We start from the raw sequence: 22,490 nt of genomic DNA on the forward strand, positions 1-22,490 counted from the left end.
ATGATTCAAAATCCAGAGGCAATAAAAGAAAATATTAATAAATTTACATACAGATAAAAAGTTTGCATGGCAAAAAACCACCATAAACAAAGCAACTGATAAATAAGGAAGAAATATTTGGAATATATATCACAGACAAAAAGTTAATAGCCTAAATACATAAAGAACTCTTAAAAAACAAGGGAGAAAAGACCTAAAACCTGTGCTCTACAGCTTAGTTAATAATATTGTGCCTCATATGAAAATGAGAAAAAGACATGAAAATAAAATACAAAATGGCCTTCAAACATGTGAAAAAGTGTTCAAGCTTAATCATATTTAGAACAACACAAACTAAAATAATGCCAAGAAAGCATTTCTCATCTCTGAGACTGTCTAAAATTAAAAAGTATGACAACACACTTCATTGGTGAGGCTGTGGTGAAACAGGCACTCTCATATGTTGCTAGTGGGAATGCAAATCGGTACAACCTTTCTGAAGGGAAATTTGGCAATAGCTAACACAACTACATATGCACTTACCTTTTGACCCAGCAATCCCATTACTAGGTATACAAACCTCCAACAATATGAAAATACATAAGCACAGAGTTATTTACTATGGCACTGTTTGCAATGGCAAAATACTGAAAATAACCTAAATATACATACATAAGAAAGTGGTTGAGTAAATTAAGATAAATCCACACAATGGAGTACAGCTGAACACAGGGGTTAATCTGCATATAACTTATGGCTGGCCCTCTGCATTCGCAGCTCCTCTGCATCTGTGAATTCAATCAATCATGAACCGTGTAGTACTTCAGTATTTATTACTGAAAAATATCCGTGTATAAATGGACCCAGGTAGTTCAAGCCTGTGTTGTTCAAGGGTCAACTATACTACGAATTATAACAAAAGAATGAGGACATTCTCAATGAAATGACCTAGAGAGAGTTCCAGGATACATGGTTAAGTGAAAAGAGCAAAGTGGAAATGACTACATACAGTATGCTACCCTTCAATGAAAGAAAGATGAGGATATAAGAAAATACCAATGTATCTGCTCATTTGTGCAAAAGAGACAGAAAAGATAAACCAGAAACTGAAGAGATTTATTACCTAATGGTAATGGAACGGGTGGAAAAAGGGTTGGAAGAAAGTGGGAATGAGAACAGGGTAGTAAGAAACCAAGAGTGACACATCACTGAGTATACCGTTTTGAGTACTTTTCACCCTTAGAATCAGTAATAAGAAAAAAAGAATTAAAAAAAACTGAAATGGGCATCAGTGAGAAGTAGGACACCTTCAAGTGGCCTAATATAGAGGTAATTGAAGTCTCTGAAGGAAAAGAGGACAGAAAAAAAATAATGGCCAAAAACTTTCCAAACTTCATGAAACTATAAATTCACAGATCCAAAAAGCTCGACAAAACCCAAGCACAGGAAATAAGTTCGAAATTATAGCAGGACATATCATAATCAAATTACTCAAAACCAGTAATGAAAATCTTAAAAGCTACCAGAGGGAAAAAAAGACAAGTTAACATAGAGAAGAACAAAGATAAAGATGAAACACTTCTCATCAGAAATAATGCAAGTGAGAAAGAGTGGAACAACATCTTTCAGGTACTGAAAGGTAAAAACTGTCAACCTAGAATTCTATACAGGGCAAAAATACTTTCAAAAATGAAAGTGAAATAAATTTTTTTTTCAGACATACCAAAAAGCTGGAAGAATTAATCATCAGAAGATACGCACTACAAAAAGTGTTAAAAGATATCCTTCGGGGAGAAGGAAATCATATCAAATGGATATCTACATCTACACAAAGAAATGAACACTAGAAATTTTAACTACATAAGCAGATATGTAAGATTTCTAAATTATTTAAATCTTTAAAGAACATTTTTAAAGATTTTTAAAAGATAAAAAATATAATTGACTATTTAAACAAAAATAACACCAATATATTGTGGGGTTTATAACATAATGTAAAAATAGAATGCATGGAAACAAAGATCAACTCCAGTTCCAAAGATTAGGAGTAGGGCTTGTCCTGGGTCACAGTGGAGCACAGGAGAACTGAGGACTGGCAGGGCAAACCCAAAGTAAGCTCAAGTGAAAGCTCAAGATCATTCTTTTGATCCTTCCTGTTGACTAGTTTTGGAAACAGTTCTGTGCCTTAGTTCTTGATTTACACACCTCAGTCTACTCATGCAGTGGGTCTTAGCCTGAACCTAGTAACTTCACTACTGTTGTTTGCCTAGAAAGAAAGCTTGGCATTACCTAGAGGTTCAGCTGTCAAAGGTATGCTATTCACATGTGTAGAATTATTCCTAGGCTTATTAACTGGTACTCAACAGCATTCCTGGCTGACAAGGACATTACCTCTGAAAAATGAGTATCCTTCCTGTAGAGAAACTGGCACAGAAAAAAAACAACTTCTATAACGGTTGGCACAGGAGTCAAAAACTTCTTTATAGCATGCAACAAAGCTTAACGAAATGATAATCAAATTCAGATTGGTAGTACTGTATTTTGAAAAATTTTTAATAAAAATAAAAACAATAAATAAATTAGCCAGTTTCTCCTTTCTCTTTGACCCTTCCTTTACATACCTCACCCGCCTGAGATTCAGACAATTCTAGCAAGAAGGGAATTTCTGTGTCGAAATTAGCGAAGAAGCTAGTCCACTGATGTTCAAAAGCCACCAAATCCTAGAAAGAAAATGAAAAAGATAATGTGTTTGGTCATTTAAGGAGGTACCTTAGAAAACCAGAATCATGAAACCTCGTCTGATCTCAAAATACCAGACCATTTAAACACATTGTTTACAAGGTAGCTGCAAACTACTGATATATGTTAATGCATGGATGCACCTCAAAAACATTATGCCCAATGAAACAGGTGAGATATAAAAGACTACAGGATATGAAATAATCAGAAAAGACAAATCTACAGAGACAGAAAAGTAGATTAGTGGTTTGCTTACAGCTGAGAGTGGGAATGGAGATTGACTGAAAGTGAGTACAAGGGAACTTTCTGGGTTGATGAAATGTTCTAAAATTCAAATTGTGGTGATGGCTTTAAACTTACTTAAAAATCACTGAATTGTGCACTTAAAATGGGTAAATTTTATGCTATACAAATTATATTCCAATAAAGCTGTTTTTAAAAGACATTACTGTCCTTTAAAAGCTGTTTTAAAAAGAACAGCAACCCTTGTTGAAAAGTTATTTATGAGGCACCTAAAGTTATTTATGAGATACTACACCTAGTACCAAAATGGTAACAACAGTGAAGCTTTATTCAAGGACAAATTAGTTGACTTTAGTTAGAAGTTCAGTGGGGCCAGAAGTGGCCCAGAGCCCTTTCCTCCCTCATCCCCTCCTCCTAGTGGGAAAGCAAGTATGAGGAACTCTACACCTTCCCAGCTGATTCTCCTCTACATACAGTCTGCTTCCCTCCCCCATCCCAGCTGTTTTTCAGCCTCCTCTCTGAACTCATTCCTGTTCACAACCACTACACATTGCTTTGTGTTCCTGGCTTTTCTTTCTTTTATTTTTACTTCTTTTTCTTTCAGTGATGTCTGGCTACAAACCATTCTTAGCGCCCACTGTTCTGAGCACTGAGCATAGAAATAGCCGTTTCCTCTCTGCCCCAATGTCACAGGTGCAGCAAGGCAGCCGCACCTGTGGTGCCACTGGCTTTTCTTTAAGGTATCATCAGTTAACCCAAAATACCAGCTATGGGGCTTCCCTGGTGGCGCAGTGGTTAAGAATCTGTCTGCCAATGCAGGGGACACAGTTTCAATCCCTGGTCCAGGAAGATCCCACATGCCACAGAGCAACTAAGCCCGTGTGCCACAATTACTTAGCCTGCAAGCCACAGCTACTGGAGTCCGCGCACCTAGAGCCAGTGCTCTATATTTTATTATAGATCAAACACACATACATATATTACATTACATACAATAAATGTTATATACATATGTCAATATATATCTAAAATTATTTTCAGTAATATGTAGGAGACAGTGCTGATATTGTTTGCTGAATATGTTTTATACATAATGTAGGATAAAAAATCAGGTCTATGTGTGTGTATATATGTATGTATATACATGTGCATGTATATATATGTGTGTATACATGTGTATACACACACAAACAGACACACACATAGACGGAAAGAAAAGGCAAGGGGGCAGGAAGAGAGAGAAGAGAATTTCCTAGCTTCTTCCACTGAAGAGATCTAGAAACAGTGACCAAACCAGTACCAATGAGCATTCCTAGCACCCAGACAATAGTGCTGAAATATCATTTCGCACTCAAAGAAACCATAACTTACCAGAGAAATGACCAATTCCAGATCTGAGACAGGAAACGTACAAGATAAGCCTGGACTATCCCGTCACAGAATATGGTGGAGAAGCTATCGAGGACTGTTAGGATTGTGTTAAAAGGATTTGTGACCAACTTGCAGTGAGCCCATTGCCCAAGGATGGAACAATTTAGAGTATCAGTAAAGATGATAACAGCAATGGACAGAAACACATCAAATATACTTAAATCTATGAGTTCAAGACTAGATATATTTTAAAAAACTATTTTTTTTAAATTGGTTACTTTTGGAGAATGATTGAGAACCAACCTTATTTTGAAAACTGATAAGTAAAAGCAAGAATTCAAGCATTCATGATTTTCCTACATGAACGTCACCAATGCATAACCAATATTAGCAAGCTGAATATTTCTCTTTAGAGAATATAAATGAAGAAGGAATTACAGAATTGTAATACCACTATTTTGCAATAGTGAATTAAGAATCTAATTAATGAAGTAAAGATCTAAAGATTGCACATCAATGGCTGTTTATAAAATAAAGAGAATCAATTAGATACACATACTTCTTGGTAAGGAACACAACACCCTCTATGAGGCAATCTTTCCTCTAAAAATCAGTCCTGAAACTGATTAAACCTCTAGATTCAATTACTAATAATCAGGAAATACAGAAGATAGGGAAACTGTTAAACTACATCATGGGAATGCAATCAACAAAATCCCAGTAAGGACAACTGTGAGACAAATGATCTGATTTCTTCAACAGACAGTTAGCAAGGGATGGGTGGGAACAAAGAGAAGGAGGGGGAACCTATACAGTAGAAACCTAAAACACACACAAGCAGGCAGAGCTAATCTATGTGTTTAGAGAAGCACATGTGGATGATAAAACTGCAAGGAAAAGTAAGGAAGTAATTACCACAGAATTCAGGATGGTGTCATACCTGGGGAGGAGGAAGGTGACAGATTTGGCAGAAAGCACTCAAATTGCTTCCAGGGTGGCTAGCAAGGTGAATCTGTGTTATTTTAATACAAAGTCTTTAAAAACAAATGCACACATAACATAATATATATTCCTTATAGAAAAGTCAGAAGAATGGAATAAAATCATTGTTAACATTTTGGGAAATATTCTCTCATCCTGCTTTTACATAAGTATTTTATAGTATATATTGGTACAAATACATACTTGTAACCGGTCATCTACAATTGCTTGGGTCAGGCTGCCTTGCCATACCACCCCTGTGCTTTGGCCCAGTAAACCAGAGCTAAGTTTGGGATCCTGACCCACTGCTGTTAGGGTCAATCAGTGGCCCTGATCCTAGGGTCAGGACAGTCTTCCCACTTTGGCACTGGGTTTCTCCCACATGGACTGGGAAAAGTGCACTCTCCACTTTTCCAATTAACACACTAATTACAACCTTCAATGTCTGTCAGACTCTTCTGGTCTCAGATCCACTCCCCATTTCCAGGTAGCTGCAACCACATCTTAGCACTGAAAGTATGATTAGATTCAGAAAGACTTGTGCTGGAACCTTTGCTTTGCCTCTTACCGGCTGTGTGACCTTGGGCAAGGAAACTAACCTCTCTGAGTCGCAAATGCCTTATGTATGTAATGGAGGGACTATTACTTACCTTACAGAGATATTATAGGAATTAAGTGAAATAACCTATAGAAAGTGCTTATTACCAGGCCTTACACACAAGATGTCTGCACTACTTGTCAATTTCTCTGCCTCTACTGTCGGCTAGCTGGAGCTGGCTAAGAACATCTAAGCCTTCCCCTTGATTTCCTGACATTTGTCTGCTCTGTCTCTCAGACACCCATAATGCATATCACTGGTCTTAGGGAAGTCACATCTGAGGCTGTGCACCCCAGTGTGGGTCTGTGCTTCACCTGCTTGGCTCTGTCCTATCCCTTGGGCTATACCAGAATGCTTCACTTTGTGAGACTTAGGAAAACAAAAAGAACCAATATTCCATAGCTATTAGCACGGAATACACTTTATTAAGTTTTCCAATTCTATTCAGAAACAAACTCAGAAGTATGTTTCTATTTTAACGGCCTACATTCACCTTGGTTTGGGTCTATGATAAGAAGTAGAGTTATACAGTTGGGCAGTAGCCATTCTCTGGCTATCTTCTAGGTGAAAAACACTGCGTGCTTTGGGGGATACACAGAAGAAGATAGGCACTTGCTCCCAAAAAACTTCCCTGAGGGAGGTGGATATGTCAGCACTAATTATAGAATAAGGTGGAATGAATCATTAAATTCCACTGCTTTCAGCTACAGGCTATGACGAAGAGTGCCAAATCCTAACCACTAGGCAATTAGGAATCCATGTTATAACTAAAATGGAAGAATCAATGAATTCTCATATCAAAAATAACTAGCATTATATATGAAATGCTCATATATACATACACATGTGTGTGTGTATATATATTTATTTAAATCTTCCTAATATCCTTGTATACTTCTTTTGTGCCCATTTTATAGATGAGGAGACTGAGGCACTAAATGGTAAAGTGACTTGAGGATGTAATACTAAGAACCAGCAAAAGTGAAAATATTTCTAGGTAAGAGATACCCAGAGCCTGTGTGGTTTCCACCAGACACACTATTCTCCAATTTTTCCTCAGCACGAACAGTACATTTGTGGAAATGGATACTGTGTATGGAGGCAAAACTGGTTCATTGGATTTGACGATGACAAAGGGAAAGTCTATCTGCTTAAGACTCCTCAAGGCCAAATCCAGAAGACAGGCCCAGATAGATATCAAGGTCAGATAAGCAGCAAAGGTCTGCAAACCCCAAGAAACATGCCAGTGTGCCTTGGCCCTTGGCCACTAGGGAAGGACACTAAACTTCAGACAGAACTCTTGGCCCTAGGCTGGCATCTGGCAGTGTCTGCTCTTAGGTGACTCAAAGGGGGAAAAGATGCTTAATTTCAATATTTAAAAGTATTTTTTAGAACTATATGATGTAATAAATATAAGAAAATGAAAATAAGTAAAATAATAACAACAACCAATAAGACTACTATCTGAAGTTTCTAAAACACAGAAACAAATTATTCTACAAAGATGGAAATACACTCTGCTTTTTTACTTTTCATATTTTGAACATCTTTCTACATCTGCAGTCTGCATTTTCTCTTTGTGGGATCTGACCAAGAGGCATAGAGCTGTAGGCTCTCTGGCCATCAAAGAGCTGCCAGCAGTGACTGGCCAGTAAAAATTAAGGCCTAGATGCTAATGCTAATTCTGACTGTAAGATTACCAGTCTTAGCAAAGAGAAAATACATGTGAACAGAAAAAGTATTTGGATAGTGAAGAGAAAAGTGTGTGGGGGGGGCAGTGTTTAAAGAGAACTTTGGAGGCTACGAAGCAGCTAAGCAAGAGAAGAGAGAAGGAAAAAAAATAGATTTCAAGAAGTAACATGGGTGTGGACTGGCTCCCTTTTTAATAATTTTCTATAGGCACAAGTAATGACTGGAACTGCATTTTAACTTCTTTTGGTTGTCGGATTTGAATTTTATTTACACTTGTAGACTCACCACAGAGATCCCCACACAAATTTATAGTTATTATTCATACATATTTATTTTATTCTACTTAGGGTTTACTGAGCTTCTTGGATCTATGGATTGACATATTTCATCAATTTGGAAAGTTCTTGGGCATTGTCAACTTAAATTTCCAGCCCCATTTTCTCTCTACTCTCCACTCTGGGACTCCAATGATCTTCTATGCTAGATCATTTGACACTGTTTGGCAGATACTGGATGCTCTGTTCCACTCCTTCTGCTCTTTTTCTCTCTGTCCTTCAGTTTAGAAACTTTCTATTGACTTATCTTCAAGTTCACTGAACTTTTCTTCATTGGTGTTTAATCTGATAAATTAACCAATCTAATAAATCCTCCATTTTTATACCATATATTTTTCTTTCTGTTTTTTAAATAAATAAATTGATTGATTGATTGATTAGCTGTGTTGGGTCTTCACTGCTGCACAGAGGCATTCTCTAGTAGCTGCAAGCAGGGGCTGCTCTTCATTGTGGTGTGCGGGCTCCTCATTGTGGTGGCTTCTCTTGTTGTGGAGCACAGGCTCTAGGTGCGTGGGCTTCAGCAGTTGTGGCTCATGAGCTCTAGAATGCAGGCTCAATAGCTCTGGCACACTGGCTTAGTTGCTCCACAGCATGTGGTATCTTCCTGGGGCAGGGATCGAACCCGTGTCCCCTGAATTGGCAGGTGGATTCTTAACCACTGAGCCACCTAGGAAGTCCCTCTACCATATATTTTCCATTTCTAGCATTTCCAATTTGGTTCTTTGTATACTTTTCAGGTCTCTACTAAAATTCCTCATCTCTTCATGCATATTGTCCCATTTTCTTCAGATTCTTTAGCACTTTTGTCAGTTATTTAAACAGATCAAATTTTCTTGCTTCTTCCTGTCTTGTACTTTTTAAATCATTTTGTATAAAAGAACAGTAAACACTGAAGTAAATACCATTTACCTCTAGGAAAGAGCCACTAGATACCTTTCTTTTATTAGGCCTCTAAAGCAGGGATCTAAGTCAATTTGATCTGTAACTGATCAGGGTCTGGGTCTTGCAGCATTTGTAGTTTGGTTTAGTTCATCACTAAATTCAAGTATTCCAAGGGTGGGGTGTGAACTTTGATAGAGATTTTGCTCAAGAGCACTGGGACAAGATTCTGGAAATCTCTTCACGTTTCATAGCTGAGCCATCAGCTTTTGGAATCATGGACAATCTCTCCCTGCTTTATAACCAGCTACCAAATTTCTGGGTAGCTAAGGAGTTCTCTTTGCTCTCTAGTCCCCTTGGTTCTGTCTATGTAAAGAGATCCCTGCCTTGCTGCCTTGCCCCCAGCCTTAAAAGGGCAGCTGCTTATACTTTGTAAAGACCTGGAATGCCTCCAAAGGGCTGCTCTCAGCTCTCCTGCTCTAATCCAGATTATGGTTGAGTGTCAAGTGCCTCGGTGGGGGGATGGTTCTCAGCTCTCCTGTCTGGCTCCTAGCCTTTGGTGGACTACCCTGAGCACTTGTGAAGACCTGAAGTATAGAGTTGAGGGGTAGGTGCTGACTCACTCATATATAGCCATTAAAAGCTCTTTAAAAGATCAAGTGATTTTTACTTATCCCTGTCTATGATAGAGTTCTCTTCTTCCTGCTGCTCCGTCAGAAAGGAGAACAGCATCCTGTGAAGGGCCCTACTTTTTCAGGAACAGAATTCTTTGAGGTTTCTTTGCATCTTCAGCTCTCTAATGATTTTAAACTATTATTTTGTTGCATATTTGGATGGTTTTGGTTGTTAGGGTGAGAAGAATGGTCTCTTCTGACTTTCTATATCCCTGACTGGGAGTAGAAAACCATGGTCATTTTTATTTCTTATTTTGTGAACTGCCAATTCCAGTTGTCTCCGTTTCTCACTGTTGTATTTTTCTTATCAATTTATAAGAGCGCTCCATAGTGTAGTGGGTATAAATGTGCTCAATCATATTTTGGTATAAGAAATATCACCGTACTTTATTCTTTCTAAATAAAATTAAATCTGGCTCTGAGTCCTCCTCACTCTTCCTGTTAGATGGGAAGTCTACTATCACATACTAAAAGGGCTTCCTTTCCACCTCTTCATGATATCACCTAAGAATACCAAGCTCATTGAAGTCAGAAAACCAGGAAAGGGCCTGGTCTACAGCCCATGATAATTACCACTGTTGCTTCTTCAGCTGCGTGATGTCACTGCTGTTCTAGGTATAATTAAAGATGCTCTCCTAGGGCTTCCTAGGTGGCGCAGTGGTTAAGAATCCACCTGACAATGCAGAGGTCACGGGTTCGATCCCAGCTCCAGGAAGATCCCACATGCCACGGAGCAACTAAGCCCGTGTGCCAAAAAAATAAAAATAAAAAATACCTCTTTAAAAAAAAAAAAAAAAAAAAAAAAGATGGTCTCCTGAGTGGTCCCATTCCATTGACTCCAGAGATGCTTGCAACATTCTCAAAACCACAATGTTATGTCTAGCCTCCATGTGTGACCTGCAGCTTCCTCACATTCAGGGCACTGCATGCAAGTGGGGCATGGGTCCCACTTTGCAGAAACTCCTAAACTACTTATCTCTCTTATTTGTCCGTGGTTAAATTTTCTTTATCATTCTTACACTCTTTTCTCCTTTTTCTTTTGCCCATGACATACTGCTTGTGGGATCTTAAGTTCCCTGACCAGGGACTGAACCTGGGCCTCTAGCAGTGGAAGTGCGGAGTCTTAACCACTGGACTGTCAGGGAATTCCCATCATTCTTACACTCTCAGTGTTATAAATTTTTGCATTTTCACTTTTCCCCATAATTAGGCAAGCTATGGATTGATGATGATGATTAGGTCTTTTTAAAGAACAAAAAGTTCAGGTTTTATTTTTCTTTTATATTCCTATTTTATTAGAAATGTTTAAACAGAATGTTTGTTCAATTTCATCAAATGCCTTTTCAGCAACTATGGAGTCATCATAAATAGTTTCAAGGAGAAAAATTAGTAGTGATTACATTAATAGATTTCCTGATATTAAACTAAATATTAAATCCTTAATAAATCCTACCTCATCATAGAATGTTCTTTTAATATGATACTGTTTGCTAACATTTTACTTAAAATACAGGCATTAATATCATGAGACCGATGTGCAGTTTTCATTTTTTGAATTATTTTTGTTGAGTCTTGATTTCACAGCTAATTTCATTAAAAGGCTATATGCAAACTGTCCTTTTTCCATGCGTATCCACCCATGACCGCTGAGAGATACTGCTGAGCTGTTTAAACAAAGTGCCTATACTTTAGTTTTATTTGTTGCTCCTCACTGTAAATTGCTCCGCCCACTGTGAATTTTTTCTTCAAAGTTCAGATGAAAAATTAATGCCTGACCCTCTAACCCAGGAGTCAGTAAATTATGGTCTGTTGGCAGGCCATATATTTTTGTAAATAAAGCTTCCTTGGAACACAGACACACCCATTCATTAAAGCACTGTCTATAATGGCATTGTTGAGTAGTTCAAACAGAAACACAATGCCCACAAGGCCTAAAATGTTATTATCTACCCCTTTACAGAAAAACCCTGTCTAGTCCTTGATTCCTTTAAGGCATACCCCAATCTTTAAATCTTTTCATGCCAGAGAAAGAATGCAAAAAAGCACCCTCCTTATTGCTTTTCTAAAGTCCAGCCCAACAGAAAGAATGTCTTTAGGTGAAAACCTAAATCTTGGACCAGGCAGGCAGCCTTGGTCTCATCTCAGGTGAGGTTTCCTCAGAGTGGAAGAGGTAGTATCTCTTCTCCAGGTCCCCTTCCACTCCCAAGAAGTTCCAGATAACAACTGGGGAAGAAACTGCTCGATTCTTTGACTAAAGCAAACTAAAATATAACCTGCATTTCTACAAGTTAAATATCATTAGTGGATAATAGAGCTGGTTATAATATTTTTAAGTTAAATACAGTATAGCTCCTTACTTCTGAAAGCAAACTCTCCAGAGACATAGGATCCATCTTGCTGTAGACATTCCACAGATTCAAACTCACATCCTGCAACTGCAACACAAGGGGAAAAACATTGAAATAACTGAGTCAGTATCATTAGGACAATCAGAATTATTTTCTGACATTCAGAAATGACTATCTTGGTGAAAACAGTGATTAGAACAATATATAAAAATTTTACCAATTATATTAGAACCTATACATATTAATACATGTGTCTCATTCAAGGAAACTATCTGTTCAGACTTTGGTATATCTTTTGAATATCTTCAATGATGGGCATATATACATATTTACATACACACAAATATATTTTGTCTTTGTTTAAAATAAAATTTTAATTAAAATTATATACTCCCTATAGTTTAAAAAAATCAAATACTAGTACTAAAGGCTTGTAATAAAATTTTAATCCCTATTCCAACCTTTCACAAACCTCCACTAGTCTCAATCCTCAGAGGTAACCACTTTGAAGTCTTTTAACATTTTCTTTTTAGTAATTACCTCCATATTTTGATATAAGCTTCCATCACTATTTCTTGATTTATCAATTAAGAAATTAAATACTGACAACGGCAAAAATGTAGCTCTGCTATGCCTATCCCCATTCTCACGTTTTCTCACATACACACCTTAACATTATCTAATATAATAATAGACTTTTTTGGTTACACTGGTAGTTATTGTTTATAATATTATGAATATATAAGTAATATATATATAAAATTTACTGCAGGCCAAGTGCATACCATACTCCTATTCGCTTTCTTAAACAAATTTTGTTTTTCCAAGAGCTACCAACAGCTTCATTTTTTTCACTTGTGTAACATATATATAAAAAAAAATCAATCTTAAATTTTTTCTACCTTCCCCACTTAATTTGCTAGTATGCTTACACCAGGGCTTCTCAATAGCAATACTACTGTCATTTTGGGCCAGTTATTTCCTTCTTGTGAGGGGCTCCCCTGTGAAACATCCCTGCCCTCTACTCGCTAGATGCCTATAACCTCCCCCCACCCCCAACCAGGCAAATCAAAAGCATGTCCAAATATTGCCAAGTAACTTAGGGAGAGGGGGAGGATGGGACAGCAAAATCATTTCAACTGAGAACCACTGGCTTAAAGATATCAGATAATCTATCAATTCTTTTCCTTCTTGCTTCATTCTGGTCTGCCTGTTAATGCAAGCTTGCTGTGCAAATGCAGCTTTCACTATGAGACTTCTCTTTGCTATCATCCTGGAGCTCTCACACGATGGATCTAATTCCATGGCTTAATTTGTCACCTCTCCCCTGGATAACTTCCTTGTTTGCTGAAGCACATCCTCCAACAGCTTTCTAAGGAAAGATTAATGGGAGGAGATTTTTTTTTAGTTTTAAAATGTCTTTATTCTGTTGTTATGACTGATTTGGCAATCACTGATGCTCTTTCCATTCTTTTGTATTCTTTAGTCTCTCTGTGCTTCATCTTTGATGGTTTCTACTGCTGGGGCTTCAAATACACTAATCTTTTCTTTGGCAGGGTCTAATTTAATATTACTGCCATACAGTGTATTTTTCATCTTAGATATTGCAATTTTTGCTTCTAGAAGTTCAATCTGGGTCTTTTTTGTATTTTCTGTTTCTGTTTAACACGTTCAGTCTTTCCTCTAGCTTCTTGACCATATGGAACACAAGTGAGAATAACTGTTTTAATGTCCTTGTCTGCTAATTCTAACATTTCTATAAATTTCAGGTCAATTTTGATTGACTGATTACCTTATTATCAGTCATATATTCCTACTTCTTTGTAAACTGATAATCTTTGGATGCCAGACACTGAATTTTACCTTGTTGGGTGCTAGATATTTCTTATATATATTCTTGTGCTTTGTTCTGGAATGCAGTTATTTGGAAACAGTTTGATCCTTTCAGGTCTTGCTTTTATAATTTTTAGGAGGGTCCAGAGCAGTGCTCAGACTAGGGCTGATTATTTCCCACAGGAGACAAAAACCCTCCTGAGGACTCTATCCAACGCTGCCTGTGAATTATGCACTTTTCAAGTCAAACTGGGTTTGACTTGAAACAGGCACTAGTCCCAGCTCTAAGCATGCATCAGGCACTGTCCTGGAATACTTCCAGATGTTTTATTCTTCTTCCACCTTCAGTAGTTACATCACACATGAACACACAGATCAATACTCTGTTGAATGCTTGGGATGCGGGAGTGGGGGTAAAGAGGAATCTTGGCAGATCTCGGGAGTTCTGTTTTGGAGCAAATCTTTCCTCTTTGGTATTCTAGCTGCCTTGGTCTCACCAGACTCTCAGCTGCATCTACTCAGCTCAGGAAGTGCATTGGAATCTACCTGAGTACCCCCTTCCTGTGCCATGGTCTGGAAATTTTCTCGAAGTACAGCTGATCCTTGAATAACATGGGGATTAGTAGAACCAACCCTCTGTGCAGTCAAAAACCCATGTATAACTTAATAGTCTGCCCTCTGTAAATGCAATTCGGCATCCACGGTTCTGCATCTGTGGATTCAACCAACTGTGGGTCATGCAGTATTATAGGATTTACTACTGAAAAAAATCTGCATGTACGTGGACCTATGCAGTTCAAACTTGTGTTGTTTAAAGGTCAACTGTAGTAAGCTAGGACAATTATGGGGCTCACTTTATTTCTCTCTCTCAAGGGAATCACTATTCCTCATTGCTTGATGTCTAGTGTCCTGAAAACCACTGCTTCACGTTTTGTTTAATGTTTGTTTTGGTTGGGGAAGGAGAAATCAAGTTTCTGTTGTCTTATTGTACGAGACATTTTTTCTGGCTGGAAGCTTTATTTATTTAAATTTATTTATTTATTTATTTATTGGCTGCATTGGGTCTTCGTTGCTGCACATGGACTTTCCCTAGTTACAGAGAGCGGGAGCTTCTCTTCATTGTGGTGTACAGGTTCCTCATTGCGGTGGCTTCTCTTGTTGCGGAGCATGGGCTCTAGGCGCATGGGCTTCAGTAGTTGTGGCACGTGAGCTCAACAGCTGTGGCTCATGGGGGTCTAGAGCACAGGCTTAAGAGTTGTGGCACCCAGGCTTAGTTGCTCCGCGGCATGTGGGATCTTCCTGGAACAGGGCTCGAACCTGTGTCCCCTGCGTTGGCAGGTGGATTCTTAACCACTGCACCACCTAGGAAGTCCCTGGCTGGAAGCTTTTTACGATATTCTTTAATCCTTAGTGTTCAAAGAAGGCATAGATAGATTTAAAGTTTTTTACTCTCTGATGCTTGCCAAGTGATTTAATTTGAAAACCTTTATTTCTCTTTATCACTGGAAATGTTTACTTTTTTTTTTTTTAATTTCCTCCCTTCTCATATCTCTGCTCTGTCTTTTTAGAACTCCTACTAAATGGCTATCAAACCTCATGGATAAGTTCTCTATGACTTTAAGTTTTTTCTCATATTTACTATCTCTTTTATTTCTAAAATTTTACATTTTTGGAGATTTTCCTAACTTTACCTCCCAACTTCTCTGTTAATTTTATCAATTATAATTTTTCAGAGCTCATATTTTCCTTATATTCATTTATCACAAAATAACACTTGTTCTATGGTCATCAAATCTTACATTTCTCTGGGCATCCTAAGGAGAGTTTTGTATCTTAACTTTTCCTCTATATCTTAAATTATCTTTGGGTCTTATTCAGAGTTTAAAAAAAATCTTGATCTTTTTCTTTCAAGTTACAGGTATTTAATCAAATGTATGGTGAGCTTGCATTGCCTGTTTATATTTTCAAATGAAAAGGCTGACTGAAAGCTTTCTGGTCTCACCAGAGCTTGTCAACTACCAGGAAGTTTTATAGGGAGAGTAGACAGGCAGGAGGCAGATATTACAGGATCTCTACTCCCTTATATTCTAAGAGGGTGAGTCAAAAATTGCCCACACTCTGACTGTAGAATTTATCTTAATTAACTTTTATTTTTTTATTTTATTTTTTTATTTTTTTTGGCGCACAGGCTTAGTTGCTCCGCGGCATGTGGGATCTTCCTGGAGCTGGGATCGAACCCATGACCTCTGCATTGGCAGGCAGATTCTTAATCACTGCGCCACCTAGGAAGCCCCTTAATTAACTTTTAGAAAAGAAAAATTATCATTTTTTGACATAATCTCCTTGCTTTTCAATACACTTTGTCCATCTGTCAACAAACTTTCAGATTCCCTCATTAAAACATGTTTTGGGCTAAGCTGCAAGCCACGAATGCACCAGTCTTCACTTCTTCATCAGAAGTGAATCTTGTCCTTGTAGGGCTGCTTTCAGGTGACCAAACAGGTGACAGTTCAATGGTGCAGGATCGGGACCATAGGGAGGATGCTTTAACACCTCAAAACGAAGTAATCCACGACAGACTTAGGTTTCAAAAAGTTTGTGCAAGATGGGTACCGAAACAACTCACAGAAGAGCATAAACAGAAGCGTTTGGATATCTGCAAACAAAATTTGGACTGATACCCTAAGGAAGGTGAAAGCTTCTTAAAGAGAATCGTTATTGGTGACAAGACATGGATTCATCGCTACGAGCCTGAGAGTAAACGGCAGAGTATGGAATGGAAACATCCTCAATTGACGACCAAGAAAAAGTTCAAAAGTCAACCATTAACTGTTAAATTGATGCTTACAGTTTTCTGGGATTCTCAAGGGCCAGTATTGGAACATTATCAGGAAAAAGGTTCAACAATCAACACTGCTCGTTACAGTGAGATGCTTATTGAAGAGCTGAAGCCTAAACTTCAGATTAAACGCAGAAGACTGCTATCCAAGGATCCTGCCTGAGAATGCACATCCACACACTTCTGCACTTCTGTCGACACTCTGCAAAAACTTCGTTGAGATGTTAAAGCATCCTCCCTATAGTCCTGATCTTGCTCCATCGGACTTTCACCTGTTTGGTCCCCTGAAAGGGGGACGAAGCCCTACAGCCCTACAAAGACGAAGATTCACTTCTAATAAAGAAGTGAAGACAGTGTGCACTTGTGGCTCACAACTCAGTCTAAAACATTTTTTAATGAGGGAATGTGGAAGCTTGTGACAGATGGACAAAATGTACTGAAAAGCAAGGAGATTATGTCAAAAAATGATATATTTGTCTCTTCTAAAAGTTAATTAAAATAAATTCTACAGCCAGAGTGTGGATAATGTTTGGCTCACCCTCATAAATGCCAAAGTGTAGAGAGCTCTACTCTCAGGCAATGAAAGCTACACTACCCAATGAGTTCTCTTTGTTTTGTTTTTCAGTTTCTATAGAGAAATCCCACCCACTCACCTTGTTCCTTGTTCTTCCTAGTGTGGAGGTGGCAGTTGGTTGCTTATCCCTAGGGGAGGTGGGGAGGATGACACAGACTATTACATAATCTTCAGTTAATTCCTTCATTTTTGATATCACTAATTTCCATTCTCTATCCTCCATTTTATTACCTTCTTCCTCACTGATTTAACCTATTTGGCTCCTTCCTCTGTACTATGGAAGTTTTACAAGTGTGTCAAATGATTAGATTTTTGAGGTACTGAATTTGATTTCTATCTTTTACTTATTTATATTGAAGCATAGTTGATGTGCAAAATTATGTAAGTTACAGGCGTACAATATAGTGATTCACAAGTTTTAAAGGTTATACTGCATTTATAGTTATTACAAAATATTGGCTATATTCCCTGTGTTGCATAATATATCCTTGTAGCTTATTTTATACATAACAGCTTGTACCTCTTACTCCCCTACCCTCATATTGCTCCTCCCCCTTCCCTCTCTCCACTGGTAACCACTAGTTTGTTCTCTTTATCTGTGAGTCTATTTCTTTTTCATTTTACTCACTAATTTGTTGTATTTTTTAGATTCTACATATGAATGATATCATAAGCATTTGTTTTTCTCTGACTTATTTCACTTAGCATAATACCCTCCAAGTCCATCCATGTCATTGCAAATGGCAAAATTTCATTCTTTTTTATGGCTAAGCAGTATTCCATTGTATATACATATCTTCTTTATCTATTCATCTATTGACGGACACTTAGGTTGCTTCCACATACTGACAACTGTAAATAATGTTGCTATGAACACTGGGGTGCATGTATCTTTTTGGGTTAGTATTTTTTTTTTCAGATGTATACCCAGGAGTGGAATTGCTGGGTTACAAGGTAGTTATATTTTTAGTTTTTTGAGGAACCTCCATACTGTTTTCCACAGTGGCTGCACCAATTTACATTCCCACCAGCAGTGTATGATGGGTTCCCTTTTCTCTACATCCCGACCAACATTTACTTGTGTTCTTTTTGATGATAGTCACTCTGACAGATGTGAAGTGATATCTCATTGTGGTTTTGATTTGCATTTCTCTAAATGACAGCAATGATGTTGAGCATCTTTTCACATGCCTGTTGGCCATCTGTATGTCTTCTTTGGAGAAATGTCTACTTAGGTTTTCTGACCGTTTTTTGATTGTTTTTTTGATGTGTAGTTGTATGAGCTGTTTATATACTTTGGATATTAACTCTTATCAGTCATATCATTTGCAAATATCTTCTCCCTTCACTAGGTTGTCTTCATTTTGTCGATGGTTTCCTTTGCTGTGCAAAAGCTTTTAAGTTTAATTAGGTCTGATTCGTATATTTTTGCTTCTACTTCCTATGCTTTAGGAGGCAGATCCAAAAAACTATTGCTACAATTTATGTCAGTGTTCTGCCTAGATTTTCATCTAGGAGTTTTATGGTTTCTAGTCTTACACTTAGGTCTTTAAACCACTTTGAGTTATACTTTTGTACATGGTAGTAGAGAATGTTCTAATTTCATTCTTTTACATGTAGCTGTCCAGTTTTCCCAGCAGCACTTACTGAAGTGACTGTCTTCTCTCCATTGTATATTCTTGCCTCTTTTGTTGTAGATTAATTGACCATAAGTGCATGGGTTCATTGCTGGACTCCCTATTCTCTTCCATTGATCTATGTGTCTGTCAGTGTGCCAGTACCATACTGCTGTTATTACTGTAGCTTTGTACACTCTGAAATCAGGAACTGGGATTCTTCCAGCTCTGTTTTTCTTTCTCAAGACTGTTTTGGCTATTTGGGGTCTTTTGTGTTTCCATACAAATTTTAAAATTATGTAATCTAGTTCCGTGAAAAATGCCATTTGATAGGGATTGCACTAAATCTGTAAACTGCCTTGGGTAGTATGGTCATTTTAACAATATTACTTCTTCCAATCCAAGAAAACAGTATACCTTTCCATTTGTGTCATTTTTAATTTCTTTCATCAGTGTCTTACAGTTTTCTGAGAATAAGTCTTTTATCTCCTTAGGAAGATTTATTCCTAGGTATTTTATTCTTTTTGATGCAATGGTAAATGGGATTATTTCCTTAATTTCTCTTTGTGACAGTTCATTGTTAGTGTATAGAAAATGCAACAGATTTCTGTATATTAATTTTATATCCTGCAGCTTCACCAAATTCACTGATGAGCTCCAGCAGTTTTCTGGTAGCATCTTTAGGATTTTCTATGTACAGTATTAAGCCATCTGCAAACAGTGACAGCTTTACTTCTTCCTTTCCAATTTGGATTCCTTTTTTGTCATATACGGCCTTTATTATGTTGAGGTATGTTCCCTCTATACCTACTTCCTAGAGGGTTTCTTTAATCATAAATGGATATTAAATTTTGTCAAAAGCCTTTTCTGCATTTATTGAGACGATTATATGGTTTTTAGTCTTCAACTTGTTAATGTGATGTTTCACACTGATCGATTTACGGATATTGAAAATTTCCACTGACAGATTCCACTTGACTATGATGTATGAACCTGAAAGGATGTGATGTTGCATTTGGTTGATGATTTTTTAAAAAATATTTATTTATTTGGTTGCACCAGGTCTTAGTTGTGGCTCAAGGGCTCCTTAGTTGTGGCACATGGTGGGCTTCTTAGTTGAGGCAGGCAGGCTTCTCAGTTGCAGCTCACTGGCTTCTTAGTTGCGGCACACAGGCTGCTTACTTGTGCCATGCAAACTTTTAGTTGCGGCATGCATGTGGGATCTAGTACCCTGACCAGGAATGAAACCCAGGCCCTCTGCATTGGGACCTTAGAGTTTTAGCACTGCGCCACCAGGGAAGTCCCGGTTGATTATTTTGTTGACGATTTTTGCATGTGTTCATCAGTGATACTGGCCTGTTATTTTCTTTTTTTGTGTGATATCTTAGTCTGGTTTTGATATCAGGTGATATTGACCTCATAGAATGATTCTGGAAGTGTTCCTTCTCTGTAATTTTTTGGAATAGTTTCAGAAGGATAGGTGTTAATTCTCTAAATATTTGGTAGAACCCACCTGTGAAGCCATCTGGTCCTGGACTATTGTTTTCTGGGAATTTTTTATTGTTTTTTGTTCTTAACTGATTCAATTTCAGTACTCGTAACTGGTCTGTTCATATTTTTTATTTCTCCCTGGTTCAGTCCTGGGAGATTGTACCTTTCTAAGAATCGGTCCACTTCTTCTAGTTTGTTCATTCTATTGACATATAGTTGCTCGTAGTGGTCTCTTATGATCCGTTGTATTCCTGTAGTGCTGGTTGTAACTTCCCCTTTTTCATTTCTGATATTGATTTGAGCCCTCTCCTTTTTTTCTTGATGAGTCTGGCTAAAGACTCATCAATTTTATCTTTTCAAAGAATCAGCTTTTAGTTTCATCTATTTTGTGTGTGTGTGTGTGTGTGTGTGTGTGTTTGTGTGTCTATTTCATTTATTTCTGCTGTCTTTATGACTTCCTTCCTTCCACTAACTTTAGGTTTTGTTTGTCCTTCTTTCTCTAGTTCCTTTAGGTATAAGGTTAGGTTGTTTTGAGAATCTTCTTGTTTCCTTAGGTAAGCCTGTATCACTACAAGCTTCCCCCTTAGGAATGCTTTTGCTGTGTCCCATAGGTTTGGGATCATCATATTTTCATTTTCATTTGTCTCTAGGTAATTTTTGATTTCCTCTTTGATTTCTTCAGTGATCCATCTGTTGTTTAGTAGCATACTGTTTACCCTCCATGTGTTTTGTGGTTTTTGCAGATTTTTAAAAAGATTTATTTGTTTGTTTATCTATTTTTGGCTGCATTGGGTCTTCGTTGCTGCGCACAGGCTTTATCTAGTTGTGGAGAACAGGGGCTACTCTTCATTGCGGTGCGCTGGCTTATCAGTATGGTGGCTTCACTTGTTGTGGAGCACAGGCTGTAGGTGCACGAGCTTCAGTAGTTGTGGCATGTGGGCTCAGTAGTTGTGGCGCATGGGCTTAGCTGCTCTGCAGCATGTGGGATCTTCTCGGCCCAGGGATCAAACTCGTGTCCCCTGCATTGGCAGGCAGATTCTTTACCACTGTGCCACCTAGGAAGTCCAGTCCATTTACATTTAAGATACTTATTGATATGTATGTTCTTATTGCCATTTTGTTAATTGTTTTGGGGTTGCTTTTGTAGGTCTTTTCCCCCTTTCTTCTTCTTTTGTTCTCCTGTGACTTGGTGACTAACTTTAGTGTTATGTTTGGATTTTTCTTTTTTTGTGTATATCTACTACAGATTTTTTTGTTTATGGCTACCATTAGGTTTTTATACAGCAATCTATATACATACTTGATTGTTTTAAGTAATTGATCTCTTAATTTCAAATGCATTTTAACAATCCCACTGTTTGTACTCTCCTCCTTTCACGATTACTGTTTTTGATATCACATTTTACATCTAATTGTTTTGTGTACCCCTTAACTGCTTATTGTCGATATTTGTGGATATTATGGATTTTACTACTTTTGTCTTTTCACCTTCCAAGTTTGTGCATGGATGATTTCCTATCTTTACTGTATGTTTTCCTTTACCGATGAACTTTTCTATTTCATAATTTTCATGTTTCTAGTTGTGGACTTTTTCACCTAGAGAAGTTTTAACATTTGTGGTAAAGCTGGTTTGGTTGTGAACTCTTTCAGCGTTTGCTTGTCTATAAAGTTTTTGCCCTCACCAATAAATATAAATGAGAGCCTTACTGGGTAGTGTATTTGTGATTGTAAGTGTTTCCTTTTTTTAAATTTTTCCCTGATAAATTTTTAAATTTATCATGGCACTCCCTTCTGGTTTGCGGAGTTTCTGCTGAAAAGTCAGTTGATGGCCTTATGGGAGTTCCCTTGTATGTTATTTGTTCCTTTCGTCTTTCGGCTTTTAATATCCTCTCTTTAAATTTTGCCATTTTAATTACAACGTGTCTTGGTGTGTTCTTCTTTGGGTTAATCCTATATGGGACTCTGCATTTCCTGGACTTGGATGACTGTAACTTATTCCAGATTAGGGAACTTTTCAGCTATTATGTCTTCAAGTGTATTCTTAGCACCTTTCTCTCTCTCTTCTCCTTCTAAGACCCTTACAATGTAAATATTAGTATGCTTGATGTTGTCCCAGAGGTCTCTTAAACTGTCCTTATTTCATTCTTTTTTCTGTTCAACATCAGTGATTTCCACTACTTTGTCTTTCAGCCTGCTGATTCATTCTTCTCTATCATTTAATCTACTGATGATTCCTTCTAATGTATTTTTCATTTCAGTTACTGCATTCGTCGGTCTGGTTGTTCTTTATATTTTCTA

At 37.6% G+C, this 22,490-nt stretch overlaps 1 protein-coding gene and 1 non-coding gene across 7 annotated transcripts in view; both read right to left on the reverse strand.

Moving 5' to 3' along the window:
- DNAAF9 (dynein axonemal assembly factor 9) overlaps positions 1-22,490 on the reverse strand; it is a 139,729-nt gene that overhangs the window by 81,086 nt on the left and 36,153 nt on the right. For all 6 annotated transcript variants that reach the window (XM_057701122.1, XM_057701121.1, XM_057701120.1 and 3 more), the window contains 2 exons: positions 11,849-11,926; positions 2,601-2,699 (listed from right to left, as the gene is read on the reverse strand). In XM_057701122.1, coding sequence (XP_057557105.1) covers positions 2,601-2,699; positions 11,849-11,926 — 177 coding nt within the window. The remainder of the gene's footprint in view (positions 1-2,600; positions 2,700-11,848; positions 11,927-22,490) is intronic.
- On the reverse strand, positions 3,566-3,706 carry LOC130834220 (small nucleolar RNA SNORA43). Its single transcript, XR_009048608.1, has one exon. It is a non-coding gene; the product is annotated as a small nucleolar RNA SNORA43 (small nucleolar RNA).

Source organism: Hippopotamus amphibius, chromosome 12, assembly GCF_030028045.1.
Source record: "Hippopotamus amphibius kiboko isolate mHipAmp2 chromosome 12, mHipAmp2.hap2, whole genome shotgun sequence".
NCBI classification, from domain to species: Eukaryota; Metazoa; Chordata; class Mammalia; order Artiodactyla; family Hippopotamidae; genus Hippopotamus; species Hippopotamus amphibius.